Source organism: Salvelinus alpinus, chromosome 2 (assembly GCF_045679555.1).
Source record: "Salvelinus alpinus chromosome 2, SLU_Salpinus.1, whole genome shotgun sequence".
Classification (NCBI taxonomy): domain Eukaryota; kingdom Metazoa; phylum Chordata; class Actinopteri; order Salmoniformes; family Salmonidae; genus Salvelinus; species Salvelinus alpinus.
Window position 1 is genome coordinate 63,696,848 of NC_092087.1, and position 18,175 is coordinate 63,715,022.

Here is an 18,175-nt window from a genome sequence, read left to right on the forward strand (position 1 = left end):
CAATATCTTATTTTCCGCTCGTATTTCTTCCATCATTTTATTACTGTAATCCATTCCTCTTTTTTTAGGCCTCAACCTCCCCCAAGAGCCCAGGCAATAGATCCAGTTTTTGTAACTGCTCTCTCATGCTTGTAAGCAATGCTCTATCTTATGGAGACGTAGTTATAAAAACGTCCCCCTCCAATGTTAAGTTTGGAATTTTAGACGACGGCTTTCCTCCTGTTTCGCTCGCAGAACTCGAGGGAAGGTCTTCTCTTGTTCGTTTCGATGTATTCGATGTATTCTTTTTCAAGCATATCAAAATACTGATCAATAAATAGTTCCAGATTCTCTATATTATCCAGAATGCTTTGTTTTGTAGTTATCAGCTAATCCTCAATTTTTGTGATTAATTCATAGGACAAAGTGTGCCTACCACGCTGCCACCAGTCACGTCATCACCCTTTAGAGCCCCCTGACTAGTTGTTTTGATACACCATCCAAAGTGTAATTAATAACTTCACCATGCTCAAAGGTATATTCAATGTCTGCTTTTTTTTTTTTACCCATCTACCAATATGTGCCCTTCTTCATGAGGCAATGGAAAACCTCCCTGGTCTTTGTTTTTGAATCTGTGCATGAAATTCAATGCTTAACCTTACAAATAATTTTATGTGTGGGGTACAGAGATGGGGTAGTCATTAAAAAATCATATTAAACACCATTATTGAACACAGAGTGAGTCCATGCAACTTGTTGTCTGACTTGTTAAGCACATTTTTACTCCTGAAGTTATTTAGGCTTGCCATAACAAAGGGGTCGAATACGTAGTGACTGAAGAAATTTCAGCTTTTAATTTTTTATTAATTTGTAAAAGTTTCTAAAAAATATAATTCCACTTTGACATTATGGGGTTTCGTGTGTAGATCAGTGACAGAAAAAATCTAAATTGAATGAATTTTCAATTTGGGATGTAACAACAAAATGTGGAAAAAGTCAAAGGGTGTGAATACTTTCTGAAGGCACTGTATCATAGAAAGCCAGTACTTATTGCATTTGAAAATGTCAATGGATGCATTTGCTCCATTGTTTGCCTTTTTATTTGGAGTCCCACTCTTTAATCTACCACTCTTTATGCACATTTGGTGATTTTCCATTGAGCTTGCTTTTTTGTCCAGGACTAGGCTTAATCTATGTCCAGGATTAATCAGGTCATTCTTTGTTATAAAGATTCAGCCCGGACAACCGTCTGCTAGCAGTGGGCTCTGTGGACAACGCGGTGGACTTCTACGACCTTACTCTGGGTCCTTCACTCAACCGTATTGGCTACTGCAAGGACATTGCTGGATTTGTCATCCAGATGGACTTTTCGGCTGACAGCAAGTACATCGAGGTAAGACGGGATAATATTTTCATGCTTAAATATTTGCAGAGGAAAAAGAGACATAATTGATCAATTGGAAAGAGCACTCCTCAATCTATGTTTTTGTGCACTGGGAGCCCTCACATTAGTTGTTGCAAACTGAGAGGTGGCTCTTGGCAAATTACTATTACTAGTCTGTTCAATCTTTCTTTCATATCGTCTCAGATTCCTAAAGATTGGAAAGCTGCCGCGGTCATACCCCTCTTCAAAGGGGGAGACACTCTAGACACATACTACTACAGACCTATATCTACCCTACCCTGCCTTTCTAAGGTCCTCGAAAGCCAAGTTAACAAACAGATCACGACCATTTTGAATCCCACCGTACCTTCTCCGCTATGCAATCTGGTTTCCGAGCTGGTCACGGGTGTACCTCGGCCACGCTCAAGGTCCTAAATTATATCATAACCACCATTGATAAAAAACAGTACTGTGCAGCCGTCTTCATCGACCTGGCCAAGGCTTTCGACTCTGTCAATCACAATTCTTATCGGCAGACAACAGCCTTGGTTTCTCAAATGACTGCCTCGCCTGGTTCACAAACTACTTCTCAGATAGAGTTCAGTGTGTCAAATCGGAGGGGCTGTTGTCCGGACCTCTGGCAGTCTTTATGGGGGTTCCACAGGGTTCAATTCTCGGGCCGACTCTTTTCTCTGTATATATCAATGATGTCGCTCTTGCTGCGGGTGATTTTTTGATTCACCTCTACACAGACAACACCATTCTGTATACATCTTGCCCTTCTTTGGACACTGTGTTAACGTACCTCCAAACGAGCTTCGATACCATACAACACTCCTTCTGTGGCCTCCAACTGCTCTTAAACGCTAGTAAAACCAAATGCATACTCTTCAACCGATCGCTGCCGGCACCCGCCCGCCCGCCTAGCATCACTACTCTGGACGGTTCTGACTTAGAATATGTGGACAACTATAAATACCTAGGTGTCTGGCTAGATTGTAAACTCTCCTTCCAGACTCATATTAAGCATCTCCAATCCAAAATAAAATTTTGAATCGGCTTCCTATTTCGCAACAAAGCCTCCTTCACTCATGCCCTCGTAAAACTGCCTATCCTGCCTATCCTTGACTTCGGCAATGTCATTTACAAAATAGCCTCCAACACTCTACTCAGCAAATTGTATGCAGTCTATCACAGTGCCATCCATTTTGTCACCAAAGGCCCATATACTACCCACCATTGCGACCTGTATGCTCTCGTTGGCTGGTCCTCGCTACATATTCGCCGCCAAACCCACTGGCTCCAGGTCATCTATAAGTCTTTGCTAGGTAAAGCTCCGCCTTATCTCAGCTCACTGTTCACCATAGCAACACCCACTCGTAGCACGCGCTCCAGCAAGTATATTTCACTGGTCATCCCCGTAGCCAACACCTCCTTTGGCCGCCTTTCCTTCCAGTTCTCTGCTGCCAATGACTGGAACGAATTTCAAAAATCACTGGTTGGAGACTTATATCTCCCTCACTAACTTCAAGCATCAGCTGTCAGAGCAGCTTACCGATCTCTGCAGCTGTACACAGCCCCTCTGTAAATAGCTCAACCAACCTACTACCTACCTCATCCCCATATGTTTTTTCTGCTCTTTTGCACACCAGTATTTCTATTTGCACATCCTCATCTGCACATCTATCACTCCAGTGTTAATTGCTAAATTGTAATTACTTATGGTCTATTTATTGCCTTACCTCCTTGCTACATTTGCACACACTGTATACAGATTTTCTATTGTGTTATTGACTGTACGTTTGTTTATCCCATGTGTAACTCTGTGTTGTTGTTTTTGTCGCACTGCTTTGCTTTATCTTGGCCAGGTCGCAGTTGTAAATGAGAACTTGTTCTCAACTGGTCTACCTGGTTATATAAAGGTGTTTTATTTGTATTTTTTTAAATGTACATTGCCTTTGGAAAGTATTCAGAACCCTTGACTTTTTCCACATTTTGTTACGTTACAGCCTTATTCTAAAAATGTTTTTTTTTAATTCTCAGCAATCTACACCCATACCTCATAATGACAAAGCGAAAACAAGTTTGCAAAAAAACAAATCTATTTGCAAATAAAAAAACGATACCTTATTTACATAAGTATTCATACCCTTTGCTATGAGACTCAAAATTGAGCTCAGTTGCATCCTGTTTCCATTGATCATCCTTGAGATGTTTCTACAACTTGATTGGAGTCCACCTGTGGTAAATTCAATTGATTGGACATGATTTGGAAAGGCACACACCTGTCTATATAATGTCCCACAGTTGACAGTGCATGTCAGAGCGAAAACCAAGCCATGAGGTCGAAGGAATTGTCCGTAGAGCTCCGAGTATTGTGTCGAGGGGCAGATCTGGGGAAGGGTACCACATTTACCCTTATTTTACCAGGTAAGTTGACTGAGAACACATTCTCATTTACAGCAACAACCTGGGGAATAGGTACAGGGAGATGAGGGGGGATGAATGAGCCAATTGTAAACTGGGGATGATTAGTTGGCCATGATGGTATGAAGGCTAGATTGGGAATTTAGCCAGGACACCGGGGTTAACACCCCTACTCTTACGGACACCAGTTTAACGTCCCATCCGAAAGACAGCACCCTACACAGGGCAATGTCCCCAATCACTGCGCCGGGGCATTGGGATATTATTTCTTTTTTTACCAATTGGTAGTTACATTCTTGTTCCATCGCAGCAACTCCCCTACGGACTCGAGAGAGGCGAAGGTCGAGAGCCGTGCGTCCCCCGAAACACTACTCTGTCAAGCCGCACTGCTTCTTGACACACTGCTCGCTTAACCTGCCGCACCAATGTGTCGGAGGAAACACCGTCCAACTGGTAACCGAAGTCCGATTGCGGGCGTCCGGCCTGCCACAAGGAGTCGCTAGAGCGCGATAGGACAAGGAAATCCCAGCCGGTCAAACCCTCCCCTAACCCGGAAGACGCTGGGCCAATTGTACGCTGCCTCGTGGGTCTCCCTGTCACAGCCGCTGCGCCACTCGGGAGGCCCCAGGTCCCCAAGTTTGGAACCACCAAGACTCTTCCTAGAGCTGGCCGCCCGGCCAAACTGAGCAATCAGGAGAAGAGCCTTGGTCAGAGAGGTGACCAAGAACCCAATGGTCAATCTGACAGAGCTCCAGAGTTCCTCTGTGGAGATGTGACAACCTTCCAGAAGGACAAACATCTCTGCAGCACTCCACCAATCAGGCCTTTATGGTAGAGTGGCCAGATGTAAGCCAATTCTTAGTAAAATGCACATGACAGCCCACTTGGAGTTTGCCAAACGTCACCTAAAGGACTCTCAGACTCTGTGAAACAAGATTATCTGGTCTGATGAAACCAAGATTGAACTTTTTGGCCTGAATGCCAAGCGTCACATCTGGAGGAGCCCTGGCTCCATCCCTACGGTGAAGCATGATGGTGGCAGCATCCTGCTATGGGGATGTTTTTCAGCTGCAGGGACGGGGAGACTAGTCAGGATCGAGGCAAAGATGAACGGAGCAAAGTACAGAGAGATCTTTGATGAAAATCTGCCAGAGTGATCAGGACCTTAGACTGGGGCAAAGGTTCACAATCCAACAGGACAACGACCCTAAGCACACAGCCAAGACAAACACAGCAGTGGATTCAGGACATGTCTCTGAATGTCCTTGAGTGGCCCAGCCAGAGCCCAGACTTCAACCCGATTAAACATCTCTGGAGAGACCTGAAAATAGTTGTGCAGCGACGCTCCATATCCAACCTGACAGAGCTTGAGAGGATCTGCAGAGAAGAATGGGAGAAACTCTCCAAATACAGGTGTGCCAAGCTTGCAGCATCATACCCAAGAAGACTCGAGGCTGTAATCGCTGCCAAAGGTGCTTCAACAAAGTACTCTCAAAGTACTGAGTTAAGGGTCTCAATTTTATATATTTTTTTTTATAAATTAGCAAACATTTCTAAAAACCATTTTTTGCTTTGTCATTCATGGGGTATTGTGTGTAGATTGATGGAGAAAAACGAGTTCAAGTCAAGGGGTCTGAATACTTTCAGAATGCACTGTACCTAGCATAGAGTTAATTGAATGATGTGGTAATAAATGTTTTACTCACCTGAAAAGTTATTACGTTATCTGTTCAACAGCTTTATTATGTTATCTAGTTATTATTAAAGAGGCAATCTGCGTTTCAAACAGCAATAAAGCAGTAACCCGCCACTTTCTTAGTAAACAACGGAAGGATGGGGCTTGAGAAATGTATCCACTCTCAAATTCATAGATGGAGCTATGAATGCAAGGATGAGCCAATTATGAGATCAAAACGATAGCTAAAGCCTTTACTGTGTTTCATTACAATGACATTGTTTACCAACAGTGGAGTGAAACAAGCTTATATTTCGGGTTGTGTTGGAGTAAGACTGCTGAACTAAGCTCATGAGACTTTTATATTCTTCAAGAATCAATGGCTGGACGTTATTCATTTTAAAGTCCGAAAAATGGATGTGTCAATCCCCAGATTGCCCCTTTTTAACTGGTTTAATTTGATTATTCATGAAAAAGTTATATTACTGAAAATGATTACATTAACCTGTGTTATTACGTTATCCATTGTTTACAACACCTCTTCACCTCACAGTAGCTGAATTGCGTGGGATGTCATTACAGGTATCCACAGGTACGTACAGTCGGCAGGTCCATGAGGTACCATCAGGAAAGATGGTAGCTGAGCAATCTGTGATTGAAAGGATCACTTGGGCAACCTGGACTAGGTAAGATGCTTCACGGTCTAAAACAGGTCAATTACAGTTGTAATCGGTTCATATTTATGTTCTAAAACAGCTTGCACAGAACGTTCCCGTAACATTCCCTAAAGGTTGTCATTTGGCGATTTGAAAAATGAACTTTTCCACAATGTTCAGGGAACTAAAAATGTGTTCTTCAGACCGGCGACAGGATAAAATGACCACGGGGGCATTTGAAATCGGCGATGGGGCACCGTTTTTTAAAGTTCTTGCATTGAAATGATATTGAATTTTTCTTATATCACGCTATACATTAATACAAATAAGTTCAAATGCTTTTGACCAAGAAGTGACAGGTTGGTGCGAAAATCTCTGCTGCGCTCTATCAGCACCATGTACAGCGACCTAAAAACTAAAGCAAGATTTGATATAAAAAACAACCAGCAACATTGTTTTCTTACCTTTTCTGAAGAGCCACAGTGTCCTTAAAAACAGCCTATAACTAATTACAAAAACACTTAATTGTGTTTCGAAATATAGCCTATTGTTTTATTGTTTTTTACTTTCCTAAAACAATAATTGTCCATCTCATGGTTCAGCTGTCAGAGATTTGAGCACTAAGTACATCAGGGCATTGCATGCATCGGCCTATTGGCGTAAGTATTAAAAAAGAGAATGGCCTCTCCAGTGGCACAGCGGTCTAAGGGGTTCGATCCCAGGCTAGGTCACATCCGTCCGTAACCGGGAGTCCCTTAGGGTGTTGCACAATTGGCCCAGCGTTGTCCGGGTTAGGGGAGGGTTTGGCCGGGGGGGCGTTGCACAATTGGCCCAGCGTTGCCTGGGTTAGGGGAGGGTTTGGCCGGGGGGGCTTTACTTGGCTCATTGCGCTCTAGCGACGCCTTGTGGCAGGCCGGGTGCCTGCAGGCTGACTTCGGTCGTCAGCTGAACGGTGTTTCCGCCGATACATGGGTATCATTTAAAGAGCCTGTGCGCACTGCCTTCATACCATATGCCTGCAGTATATTAGGCTAATAGCCACACCAAACCTTCGCAAAAGTTTCTAAACTTTATAAGAGTAATATCAAAAGTAATTCAAGCCATTGTTTCTAGGGAAAAACGAGCAGGATAATATATTGCGGCAAACCCAACATTACAGTTTCAATGAAAAAGGCCTCCTTTCTCTCTCTCCTCGGCAGCAGGGCATCCCCGGCCAACTTGGCTGGCTACAACTGTATTTATCGGCTTTTCATTTATTTTGTCGGCCAAAAAGACAGCATTTACCAGCTAACGGAAACCCTGCTCCCCAGTGGCTTTCTAAAGCCCGCCTACACACACTGCAGCGCACACAGCGCAGCGGAGATACAGATTTTGCAGCAACCTGTCACTCAATCATTTGAACTGTTTTGCTATTTTTATATAGGGACATCAAACTTAAACTGATGGGGCACAAATTTCAACTGAGGAGGCTAAGCCCCATTTTGCCCCCTCGTGGAGCCGGGTACGGGTTTATTTCTAGCTGCTTGACACTCTAAAATGTTAACTTTTCTACCTCTGTGTTTTATTAGTCTGTCATGACGGACCGTTCACATTTAGCTGACCAGCGCACATGAGTTTTGGTTCTGGGTCTGATATGTATTATATTGATTTGTGCCCAAAGTCATTATCAGTTAAGTACACTGATGATACACATTATTCCATTTGATGACTCAACTTCGATCATAATAATAAATATATAATGACAGTATTCAACATGTACAGACCACCCCCAATATTATGCCATATATATTTTTTTCAATTAACGTTACGTTTTTACAGTAAACACAACCATTCTGCTTGCTTTCACAGTGTACTAGGAGATGAGGTGCTGGGGGTGTGGCCGCGAAATGCTGAAAAGGCTGACGTCAATTGTGCTTGCGTCTCTCATGCCGGCCTCAATGTAGTCACCGGGGATGACTTTGGCCTCGTCAAGCTATTTGACTTTCCATGCATAGAAAAATTTGTAAGCATTTTCCGCGTGACTACCAATGTACACCCATTTTATTGATATTATAAAATGAACCCCATAGTCTTAGACTTGAGAATGTGAATATGTATATTTTCTGCAGTTGAAATACTAATTATTCTACTTATAATAATATAACTATTAAACATCTATCCTTTCATAGGCCAAACACAAGCGCTACTTCGGCCACTCGGCTCATGTGACAAATATTCGTTTCTCCTACGATGACAAATATGTGATCAGTGCAGGTGGCAATGACTGCAGGTAAGTAAAATAAAAAATAATTACATGCATGTAACCATGGTTCCCTGAGGGAGGGGAATGAGACAACTTTAAGTATGCGATATCCCACAGATGTCAGATGTAACAAAGTTTCCCAAGGGATATAAGGATGTGGCACAATACGTTTAGACTCTCCATAACGAGCAATGAGGACAGGGCTATACTAGTGGAACTATCTGGGTAGTGTTCAATAGGTACCAATTTTCTGTTGCAAAACTTCCCTAACGAACTCGACCCTGGTGTTATGTTCCATTCCCCTCCTTCAGGGAACCAATATTACACACTAAAATGGATGGCTTGACTATTTACTCTGTTATGCTGTTTGAACCGAATAAAAGGAATATAATATAAAATTATGAGATTCAAAAATAATTATTACTAATATTACTTTTGTTTCTCGCACACAGTTTGTTTGTATGGAAATGCCTGTGATTAAGTGTCACCAATTCTCACTGGATCTCTTCAGATGCAAAGAAAGGATCCGGATGCCTCAATCTGAGCTGCTGCATGCCTGAAATGCTGCATTTACACATTTGTGAACTAATAATGACCTTGACCAATGCAAATTAGCTCTAAACTGGAATCAAGAAAACAACATTGTTATTGTGATAGAACATACAGTTCTCTAAACGTTGACTGATTGATTGTCATCTGGTGGTACATGGCAATGTCTCAGGGGATACAGTACTTAATATGTTATGAATATAATTCAGTTTGAATTCCCGTATTACACTTGAAGTTTTGGGAATAATGAATTGTGATTGTGACAATTGATTTATTTGTTTGTGCAAATAAGTATACGGTATTGATAATGATAATAATTAGTGTAAACGCTTTTTATTACAGAGACAAATCTCAGTGATATAGAGCAAGTTTCAGAAATGCGATGAGAATCTGTTTCATCGACAGTGTGATATTTTGGAAGTGAAAAATATAGGTTACAAGTATACTGTAAAACATATTAGGCGTATTCACTGAGAGTAATGTAAGGCACAACATTCAAGAGGACATATTTCAGAGGGTCAAATGGTGTTGTACCACCCAAATTTTTGTTCAACTTTTTTTCCCATGCTTAACACATGAAATGGCAAGAACCATGGTCAAGTCAATTTGTTATATAAACACGGTCTTCAGCCATTAATGCATGATGTTTAAGTGCCTTTAAGAAATGATTCTCAAATGATCACTTGACATTTTTTATACAGTTCTGGTGCTATAGAACATGTAGTCATAGGGCTTTTATAAAGTTAGTCGTATTGATGTTATGTATGTTTTCTTCTTTATTATTCTTGTACATTGACCAAAACATATTATACTCTTACTTGTAGCTTTTCCTCTTCAAATATATCCAAATGCATGGAACTCAGGAGCCATACAAGGCATTAAAGGGGAACTTTAACTAAAAGTCATGACTTGACATTGTGCCCCCTAAAGATACCATTACGTGGCCATTCCTGCCAATCAACATGTTCCTATATCCATGGTGAATTTTTCAAAATAACCATACCATTTTAAATAAACCGCATTTAATCCAACTATCATTTTTAGTTGAAATACCCTTTTTAGTACTGTGATAAAGTTTATTGTACAATTTTCAATGTGCACTTTGTTTTTGTTATTGTATCGACTTTGGCCGGGATTCAATATAAGGTGTGTTATAGAGCAACACACTCTTTAGTCGACATCGGCAGCGTTTACCATGAATGCGCTCTCCGCAAATGACTGGGACGTTGCCTTTAAAAGGTGCATTGTCGGCTGCACTGCTCTATAATGCGCATTGGATTGAATGCCATCCTTTATTTCCTAAGAATATGTTTAGTATGCAATATGCCAATCAGAAAAGCAGTCAGTGGGCCTCAATCTTCACATGGACAGAAATGTTGTGTATTTGTTGTTTAGAAAATGAATTTGTAAAACCCATGCTTATCAAACATGCATAAATACCTTAATCTATTTTAAAGGAGAATGTGAGTCAAGGACAAGCATCATTGAAAAAAACAGCAAGTGAATAATTTGTTGATTATGAGATGACAAGTTTTTTTTTTAAATACATATTTGAATTATTACTGTCCAAATGCATACATGATACTGTCAGTAGTTAGGAACTTAAATGTTGCCATTTATTTTGGTCTACTTAACGAGTTCTAGTTCTCTGAAAAGGCCATTGCGGAAAAGCCACATGTGGATCACCTGAAGTGTTCTAAAAACACATTTTCATGTGATCACATGTGAAAATGTGATCATGTGACGTGTTCCAAAAACACACATTTTCACATGAGAAATGTCACATATCTATCTACATGTGAAATCGTGTTTTTTCTGTAAGGGGGGTATTTGTGTGCACCAAATAACTAACTGAGCATAAAAATATTTCTGGAAACTGAAATGTTCGTGAAAAAATATACATTATTAACCTAAACACAAATGTGTGCTGCACTCGATTGATAAATGAGACCCACTGTGTGAAAATGACTATGGGATCCAACCTTTTCTGCTTTTCTGTCTACCTTCATTTTTATGTCCATGCCATTCTTGCTGACATACACTGGCCTGACACAACTTTGAGCTGGGTTGTGTTCATGAGGAAACACCGCTATGCAACGGAAAACAAACAATTGTTTTTTACTGGACCAGTGCAGGTAGTCCCTCCAACTTTCAGTCGGCTTTCTTCAGTTTGGTGCTGAATGAACACAACCCTGATGTTCTTTTGGCCATAGAATTGATTAGAAAATGATTTGGCTATCAATGTGATATTGTTGTGTGTGTGTGTGTGTGTGTTTTAGATTAACTTTGGTACAGTTGTCTGCATTGTAGAGAATAGTTTTTGTAATATGTCCAGGTTATTCAATATTTATATAGTAATGTAAAAAGCATGAATTTATTCAGACATTCCAAATATATGTGGTGACCGGTAATACATTTATGACAAAAGTATGTTTTCAAAATGAAATAGAACAAGTAAGTGATGGGGGGTGTAGTGCGCCAAGAAGTCCCTCCAAAGTGGTTTATTTTCATAGAACTGCGCAACCAAATAGTCTGTTCTGTTCATACTTGTACAATGTCTACTGGCCATGGATACTTGCCATCATCTGAAGTTGCTACCCTCCAGGCAGAATTTGATTGAGTCAACATAGTTTCTTCATTACTCAACATACATCAACATGTCTAGTTGGTTCAATTTTCTAATTCATTCATTCGTTTTTGTCTCATTGAAACACACATTTATCTTGTACCAAAACCGTATGTTGAACAGACATTTTTCCCTGGCAGGTAGCTTTACTTGCCAACTGATTAACAATCATTCATCCAGTTGTGTCTAAGGGCTGGATTCAATCCATGTTGTGGAAGTATCACGGAAGATCTGCGTTAAAATGTAAAGGTCATTTCTGATTGAGCCGACATATGCAGCGCTTACCGTGAATGCAGCCTCCACGTACACGGCAACATTGCCTTTAAATTTCAATCAAGCTATAACTCGGATCTTCTGAGATACGGATTGAATCTAGCCCTAACTTGGTTTTGGAAACAGAAGGTCAAACAAACATGGGGGAGTGTTTGACAGGTGTTGCCACTAGTCATTCCGTCACTGTAACTAGAGGCGTCATGCAGGCACCCCAAAAATCTGAGGGGCACAAAGTACGTGAGGATTGCTGGGGGGGTGGAGAATTTGAGAAGTTGAAGAATGTTGTATTTTTCAAACACCTGAAACAGATTTTTCCTGCAAACCAAAGCCATAATCATTATGCTTAATTCTTAATTGCATATCTAATCATACCTCTTGAGTTGTCTGTATCCTCCTGACTGGTGGTTATTTTTTTAAAGAAACTAAATTTACTTTTCTGTATAAATCTGGGTAAAAGATTGAAAGGAATGTGAGTCTTATTCAGTACATTTAGAAATTGCTTGCTTTTCTAAAGTCTGCCAACCTTGCCAGGAGGCATGCCAGCTAAGATAGTTAGACAAGCTAGCTATTCTAACTTGATTGATAGCCCGAAATGGTTAGGTTCCCAATCTCATAACTATCTGGGCTAGCTAAAGCCAACTTCATAAAATTGCTAGGTGGCTGGTAGTATTACAGAGAAACAACAACAACAACAAAAATCAATCTGAGGGCATGACGCCTCTGAGTCTGACAAACTGTTATCTAAAACACATCCACTCCCATTTGACTGATCAGAATCAAGTATTCAACAAAGCCATGGTGATTATGTCATCAATGTATGTAAAAAAAGTGGTTTCAAAAGTGAATTAAATGAGGTACTGAGTGATTATCTTTGTCTTTCTATTCGTCTTTGTCTTCCATTTATTGTAATTGTCTACGAATATTATTTTTCAGACAGCTACATACAAAAGTTTTTCTAAGACTTCACCTTTTTAGGGTGAATGAAAAAAAGTTGCAACACAATCGCTGTTTAGTGTTATTACAACAGTCCTATGCCATTCTTTGTGAGACTGCTTAAAGGTCATGTTAGCAGTTGATGTTATTCTTAAATAACACAGAACCCAAAGCAAATCAGGGAGAGAAAAATATATTTATTTGAGAAGGTGTTAGGAATTTTGTTAATAAATAATTAAAACAATTTCTAGCTTTAGATAAAACTATAACTAACTGAACTCTGCACGCCTAGTGAAAAGAGATTTGTGTTGTGGGTTATAAAATAAGCAGAAAGGGTCGTTAAACTATGGTTGAACTGACCCAACTTAGCCCTGAGATGTTTAGATAAGGCTGTGGGTAACTTTTTAGGTCTTCCATTATCTTGAGTTGTCTGCTAATGTGGTAATAAATTATAGTGAGCCTTCAGGAGAATAGATTATATTGTGTGTCATGTGTGTGCGCTGGGAAGTTGGAATGAACTTTTGAACCTGTTTTCTATTAGTCAGGACAAGGAGACTTATTCTGTAACCTATGACGTCATATCTTGTATATAAACCTGTTGTTTATGATCAAATGGTAGCGTGCTCCGAGAATAAATACTATTATCTAATTTTAATAAGACTGTATCCTGTCTATTTTATGTTAATAAGTATCTTACAAATTCTTATAAATAGACAGATTGAATTTAATGAATGAGTACATTAGAGGAATTATTTAATTCCACTAACAGAAGGACAAATCATAGATGTTATGCTGAGAAGTAGACGTTCAGTCTTTCCTGTCCTCAGATTGCATAGTGGAGAAGGTACGGTGGGATTCAAAATGGTCGGTGATCTGTTTGTTAGCTTCTCTGGGATATGTGGGATGCTAACGTCCCACTTGGCCAAAAGCCAGTAAAAATGCAGAGCACTAAATTCAAATAAATTACTATAAAAATCTAACTTTCATGAAATCACACATGAAAGACACCAAATTAAAGCTACACTTGTTGTGAATCCAGCCAACATGTCTGATTTCAAAAAGGATTTACGGCGAAAGCACACCAAACAATTATGTTAGGTCAGTACATAGCCACAGAAAAACACAGCCATTTTTCCAGCCAAAGAGAGGAGTAACAAAAAGCAGAAAGAGATAAAATTAATTACTAACCTTTGATGATCTTCATCAGATGACACTCATAGGACTTCATGTTACACAATACATGTATGTTTTGTTCGGTAAAGTTCATATTTATATCCAAAAATCAGAGTTTAGGCGGAACGCTACTGTCTCACTTGGCCAAAAGCCAGAGAAAATGCAGAGCGCCATATTCAAATAAATTACTATAAAATGTGTTAAATCACACATGAAAGATACCAAATTTAAGCTACACTAGTTGTGAATCCACCGAACATGTCAGAATTCAAATAGGCTTTTCGGCGAAAGCAAACGATGCTATTTTCTGAGGATAGCAACAGAGTAAACAAAGAGAGAGGCATATTTCAACCCTGCAGGCGCGACACAAAACGCAGAAATAAAAAATATAAATCATGCCTTACCTTTGACGAGCTTCTGTTTTTGGCACTCCAATATGTCCCTTAAACATCACAAATGGTCTTTTTGTTCGATTAATTCCGTCGATATATATCCAAAATGTCCATTTATTTGGCGCGTTTGATCCAGAAAAACACCGGTTCCAAATTGCGAAACGTGACTACAAAATATCTCAAAAGTTACCTGTAAACTTTGCCAAAACATTTCAAACTACTTTTGTAATACAACTTTAGGTATTTTTTAACGTAAATAATTGCTCAAATTGAAGACGGGATGATCTGTGGTCAATACAGGATTAAAACAAACTGTAGCTAGCCTTCTGGTCATGCGCCTCTAACAAACAAGACACTTCCAGTAACCCTAGTTCAAGATGGCCGTACTTCTTCATTACACAAAGGAAAAAACCTCAACCAATCTCTAAAGACTGTTGACATCCAGTGGAAGCGGTAGGAACTGCAAGAAGGTCAATTAGAAATCTGGATTCCCAATGAAAATCCATTGAAAAAAAAGTGACTGAAAGAGAGTGACTGAATCTGAATGGTTTGTCCTCGAGGTTTCGCCTGCTAAATAAGTTATGTTATACTCACAGACATGATTCAAACAGTTTTAGAAACTTCAGAGTGTTTTCTATCCACATCTACTAACAATATGCATATCTTATCTTCTGGGGATGAGTAGCTGGCAGTTGAATTTGGGTATGCTTTTCATCCAAACATGAAACTTGGGCAAGTTGGGCAAGTTGCTGCAGGGGGTGATGAAATATTGGCTGGGGTAGGGGTAGCCAGGTGGAAAGCATGGCCAGTCGTAGCAAAATGCTTATTGAAATTATTAATTATCGTAGATTTATCAATGGTGACAGTGTTACCTAGCCTCAGTGCAGTGGGCAGCTGGGAGGAGGTGCTCTTAATCTCCATGGACTTTACAGTGTCCCAAAACGTTTTGGAATTAGTGCTACAGGATGCAAATTTCTGTTTGAAAAAGCTAGCCTTAGCTTGGGGTGAACCAAGGGCTATATCTGTTCTTAGTTTTACATTTTTCGAATAGGGCATGCTTATTTAATATGGCGAGGAAAGCCCTTTTAAAAGCATCCAGGCATCCTCTACTGACGGGATGAGGTCAATATCTTTCACTACCTTCACTTCAGCAGTAATAAATTCATGAACTTCTTTGAGGAAAAGATCATGATCATTAGAAAGCAAATTACGGACTCCTCTTTAAATCTGTGTATTCCTCCAAACCTCAGCTGTCCTGAGTCTGCACAACTCTGCCAGGACCTAGGATCAAGAGAGACACTCAAGTGTTTTAGTACTATATCTCTTGACACAATGGTGAAAATAATCATGGCCTTTAAACCTTCAAGCTGCATATTGGACCCTATTCCAACTAAACTACTTAAAGAGCTGCATCATGTGCTTGGCCCTCCTATGTTGAACATAATAAACGACTCTCTATCCACCGGATGTGTACCAAACTCACTAAAAGTGGCAGTAATAAAGCCTCTCTTGAAAAAGCCAAACCTTGACCCAGAAAATATAAAAAACTATCGGCCTATATCGAATCTTCCATTCCTCTCAAAAATTTTAGAAAAAGCTGTTGCCCAGCAACTCACTGCCTTCCTGAAGACAAACAATGTATACGAAATGCTTCAGTCTGGTTTTAGACCCCATCATAGCACTGAGACTGCACTTGTGAAGGTGGTAAATGACCTTTTAATGGCGTCAGACCGAGGCTCTGCATCTGTCCTCATGCTCCTAGACTTTAGTGCTGCCTTTGATACCATCGATCACCAAATTCTTTTGGAGAGATTGGAATCTCAAATTGGTCTACACGGACAAGTTCTGGCCTGGTTTAGATCTTATCTGTCGGAAAGATATGTTTGCCTCTGTGAATGGTTTGTCCTCTGACAAATCAACTGTACATTTCGGTGTTCCTCAAGGTTCTGTTTTAGGACCACTATTGTTTTCACTATATATTTTACCTCTTGGGGATGTCATTCGAAAACATAATGTTAACTTTCACTGCTATGTGGATGACACACAGCTGTACATTTCAATGAAACATGGTGAAGCCCCAAAATTGCCCTCGCTAGAAGCCTGTGTTTCAGACATAAGGAAGTGGATGGCTGAAAACGTTCTACTTTTAAACTCGGACAAAACAGAGATGCTTGTTCTAGGTCCCAAGAAACAAATAGATCTTCTGTTGAATCTGACAATTAATCTTGATGGTTGTAAAGTCGTCTCAAATAAAACTGTGAAGGACCTCGGCGTTACTCTGGACCCTGATCTCTCTTTTGACGAACATATCAAGACTGTTTCTGTCCAAAAATGATGCAGAAAAATGTATCCATGCTTTTGTTACTTCTAGGTTAGACTGCTGCAATGGCTTTCCGGCTACCCGGATAAAGCACTAAATAAACTTCAGTTAGTGCTAAATACGGCTGCTAGAATCCTGACTAGAACCCCAAAATTTGATCATATTACTCCAGTGCTAGCCTCCCTACACTGGCTTCCTGTTAAGGCAAGGGCTGATTTCAAGGTTTTACTGCTAACCTACAAAGCATTACATGGGCTTGCTCCTACCTATCGTTCCGATTTGGTCCTGCCGTACACGTACGCTACGGTCACAAGACGCAGGCCTCCTAATTGTCCCTAGAATTTCTAAGCAAACAGCTGGAGGCAGGGCTTTCTCCTATAGATCTAAATTTTTATGGAATGGTCTGCCTACCCATGTGAGAGACGCAGACTCGGTCTCAACTTTTAAGTCTTTACTGAAGACTCATCTCTTCAGTGGGTCATATGATTGAGTGTAGTCTGGCCCAGGAGTGTGAAGGTGAACGGAAAGGCTCTGGAGCAACGAACCGCCCTTGCTGTCTCTACCTGGCCGGTTCCCCTCTCTCCACTGGGATTCTCTGCCTCTAACCCTATTACAGGGGCTGAGTCACTGGCTTACTGGTGCTCTTTCAAGCCGTCCCTAGGAGGGGTGCGTCACTTGAGTGGGTTGAGTCACTGACGTGATCTTCCTGTCTGGGTTGGCGCCCCCCCTTGGGTTGTGCCGTGGCGGAGATCTTTGTGGGCTATACTCGGCGTTGTCTCAGGATGGTGGTTGGTGGTTGAAGATATCCCTCTAGTAATGTGGGGGCTGTGCTTTGGCAAAGTGGGTGGGGTTATATCCTTCCTGTTTGGCCCTGTCCGGGGGTATCATCGGATGGGGCCACAGTGTCTCCTGACCCCTCCTGTCTCAGCCTCCAGTATTTATGCTGCAGTAGTTTATGTGTCGGGGGGCTAGGGTCAGCTTGTTATATCTGGAGTACTTCTCCTGTCTTATCCGGTGTCCTGTGTGAATTTAAGTATGCTCTCTCTAATTCTCTCTTTCTCTCTTTCTTTCTCTCTCTCGGAGGACCTGAGCCCTAGGACCATGCCTCAGGACTACCTGGCATGATGACTCCTTGCTGTCCCCAGTCCACCTGGCCGTGCTGCTGCTCCAGCTTCAACTGTTCTGCCTGCGGCTATGGAACCCTGACCTGTTCACCGGACGTGCTACCTGTCCCAGACCTGCTTTTTTCAATTCTCTAGAGACCGCAGGAGCGGTAGAGATACTCTTAATGATCGGCTATGAAAAGCCAACTGACATTTACTCCTGAGGTGCTGACTTGCTGCACCCTCAACAACTACTGTGATTATTATTATTTGACCATGCTGGTCATTTATGAACATTTGAACATCTTGGCCATGTTCTGTTATAAATCTCCACCCGGCACAGCCAGAAGAGGACTGGCCACCCCTCATAGCCTGGTTCCTCTCTAGGTTTCTTCCTAGGTTTTGGCCTTTCTAGGGAGTTTTTCCTAGCCACCGTGCTTCTA

The 18,175-nt window shown here is 40.9% G+C and overlaps 1 protein-coding gene across 3 annotated transcripts in view; it reads left to right on the forward strand.

The window, feature by feature from the left end:
- LOC139566397 (echinoderm microtubule-associated protein-like 6) overlaps positions 1-12,677 on the forward strand; it is a 61,921-nt gene extending 49,244 nt beyond the window's left edge. For all 3 annotated transcript variants that reach the window (XM_071387534.1, XM_071387541.1, XM_071387551.1), the window contains 5 exons: positions 1,210-1,372; positions 6,048-6,151; positions 7,970-8,123; positions 8,290-8,390; positions 8,816-12,677. In XM_071387534.1, coding sequence (XP_071243635.1) covers positions 1,210-1,372; positions 6,048-6,151; positions 7,970-8,123; positions 8,290-8,390; positions 8,816-8,840 — 547 coding nt within the window. In that variant the 3' untranslated portion in view covers positions 8,841-12,677. The remainder of the gene's footprint in view (positions 1-1,209; positions 1,373-6,047; positions 6,152-7,969; positions 8,124-8,289; positions 8,391-8,815) is intronic.
- The last annotated feature ends 5,498 nt before the right edge of the window (positions 12,678-18,175 follow it).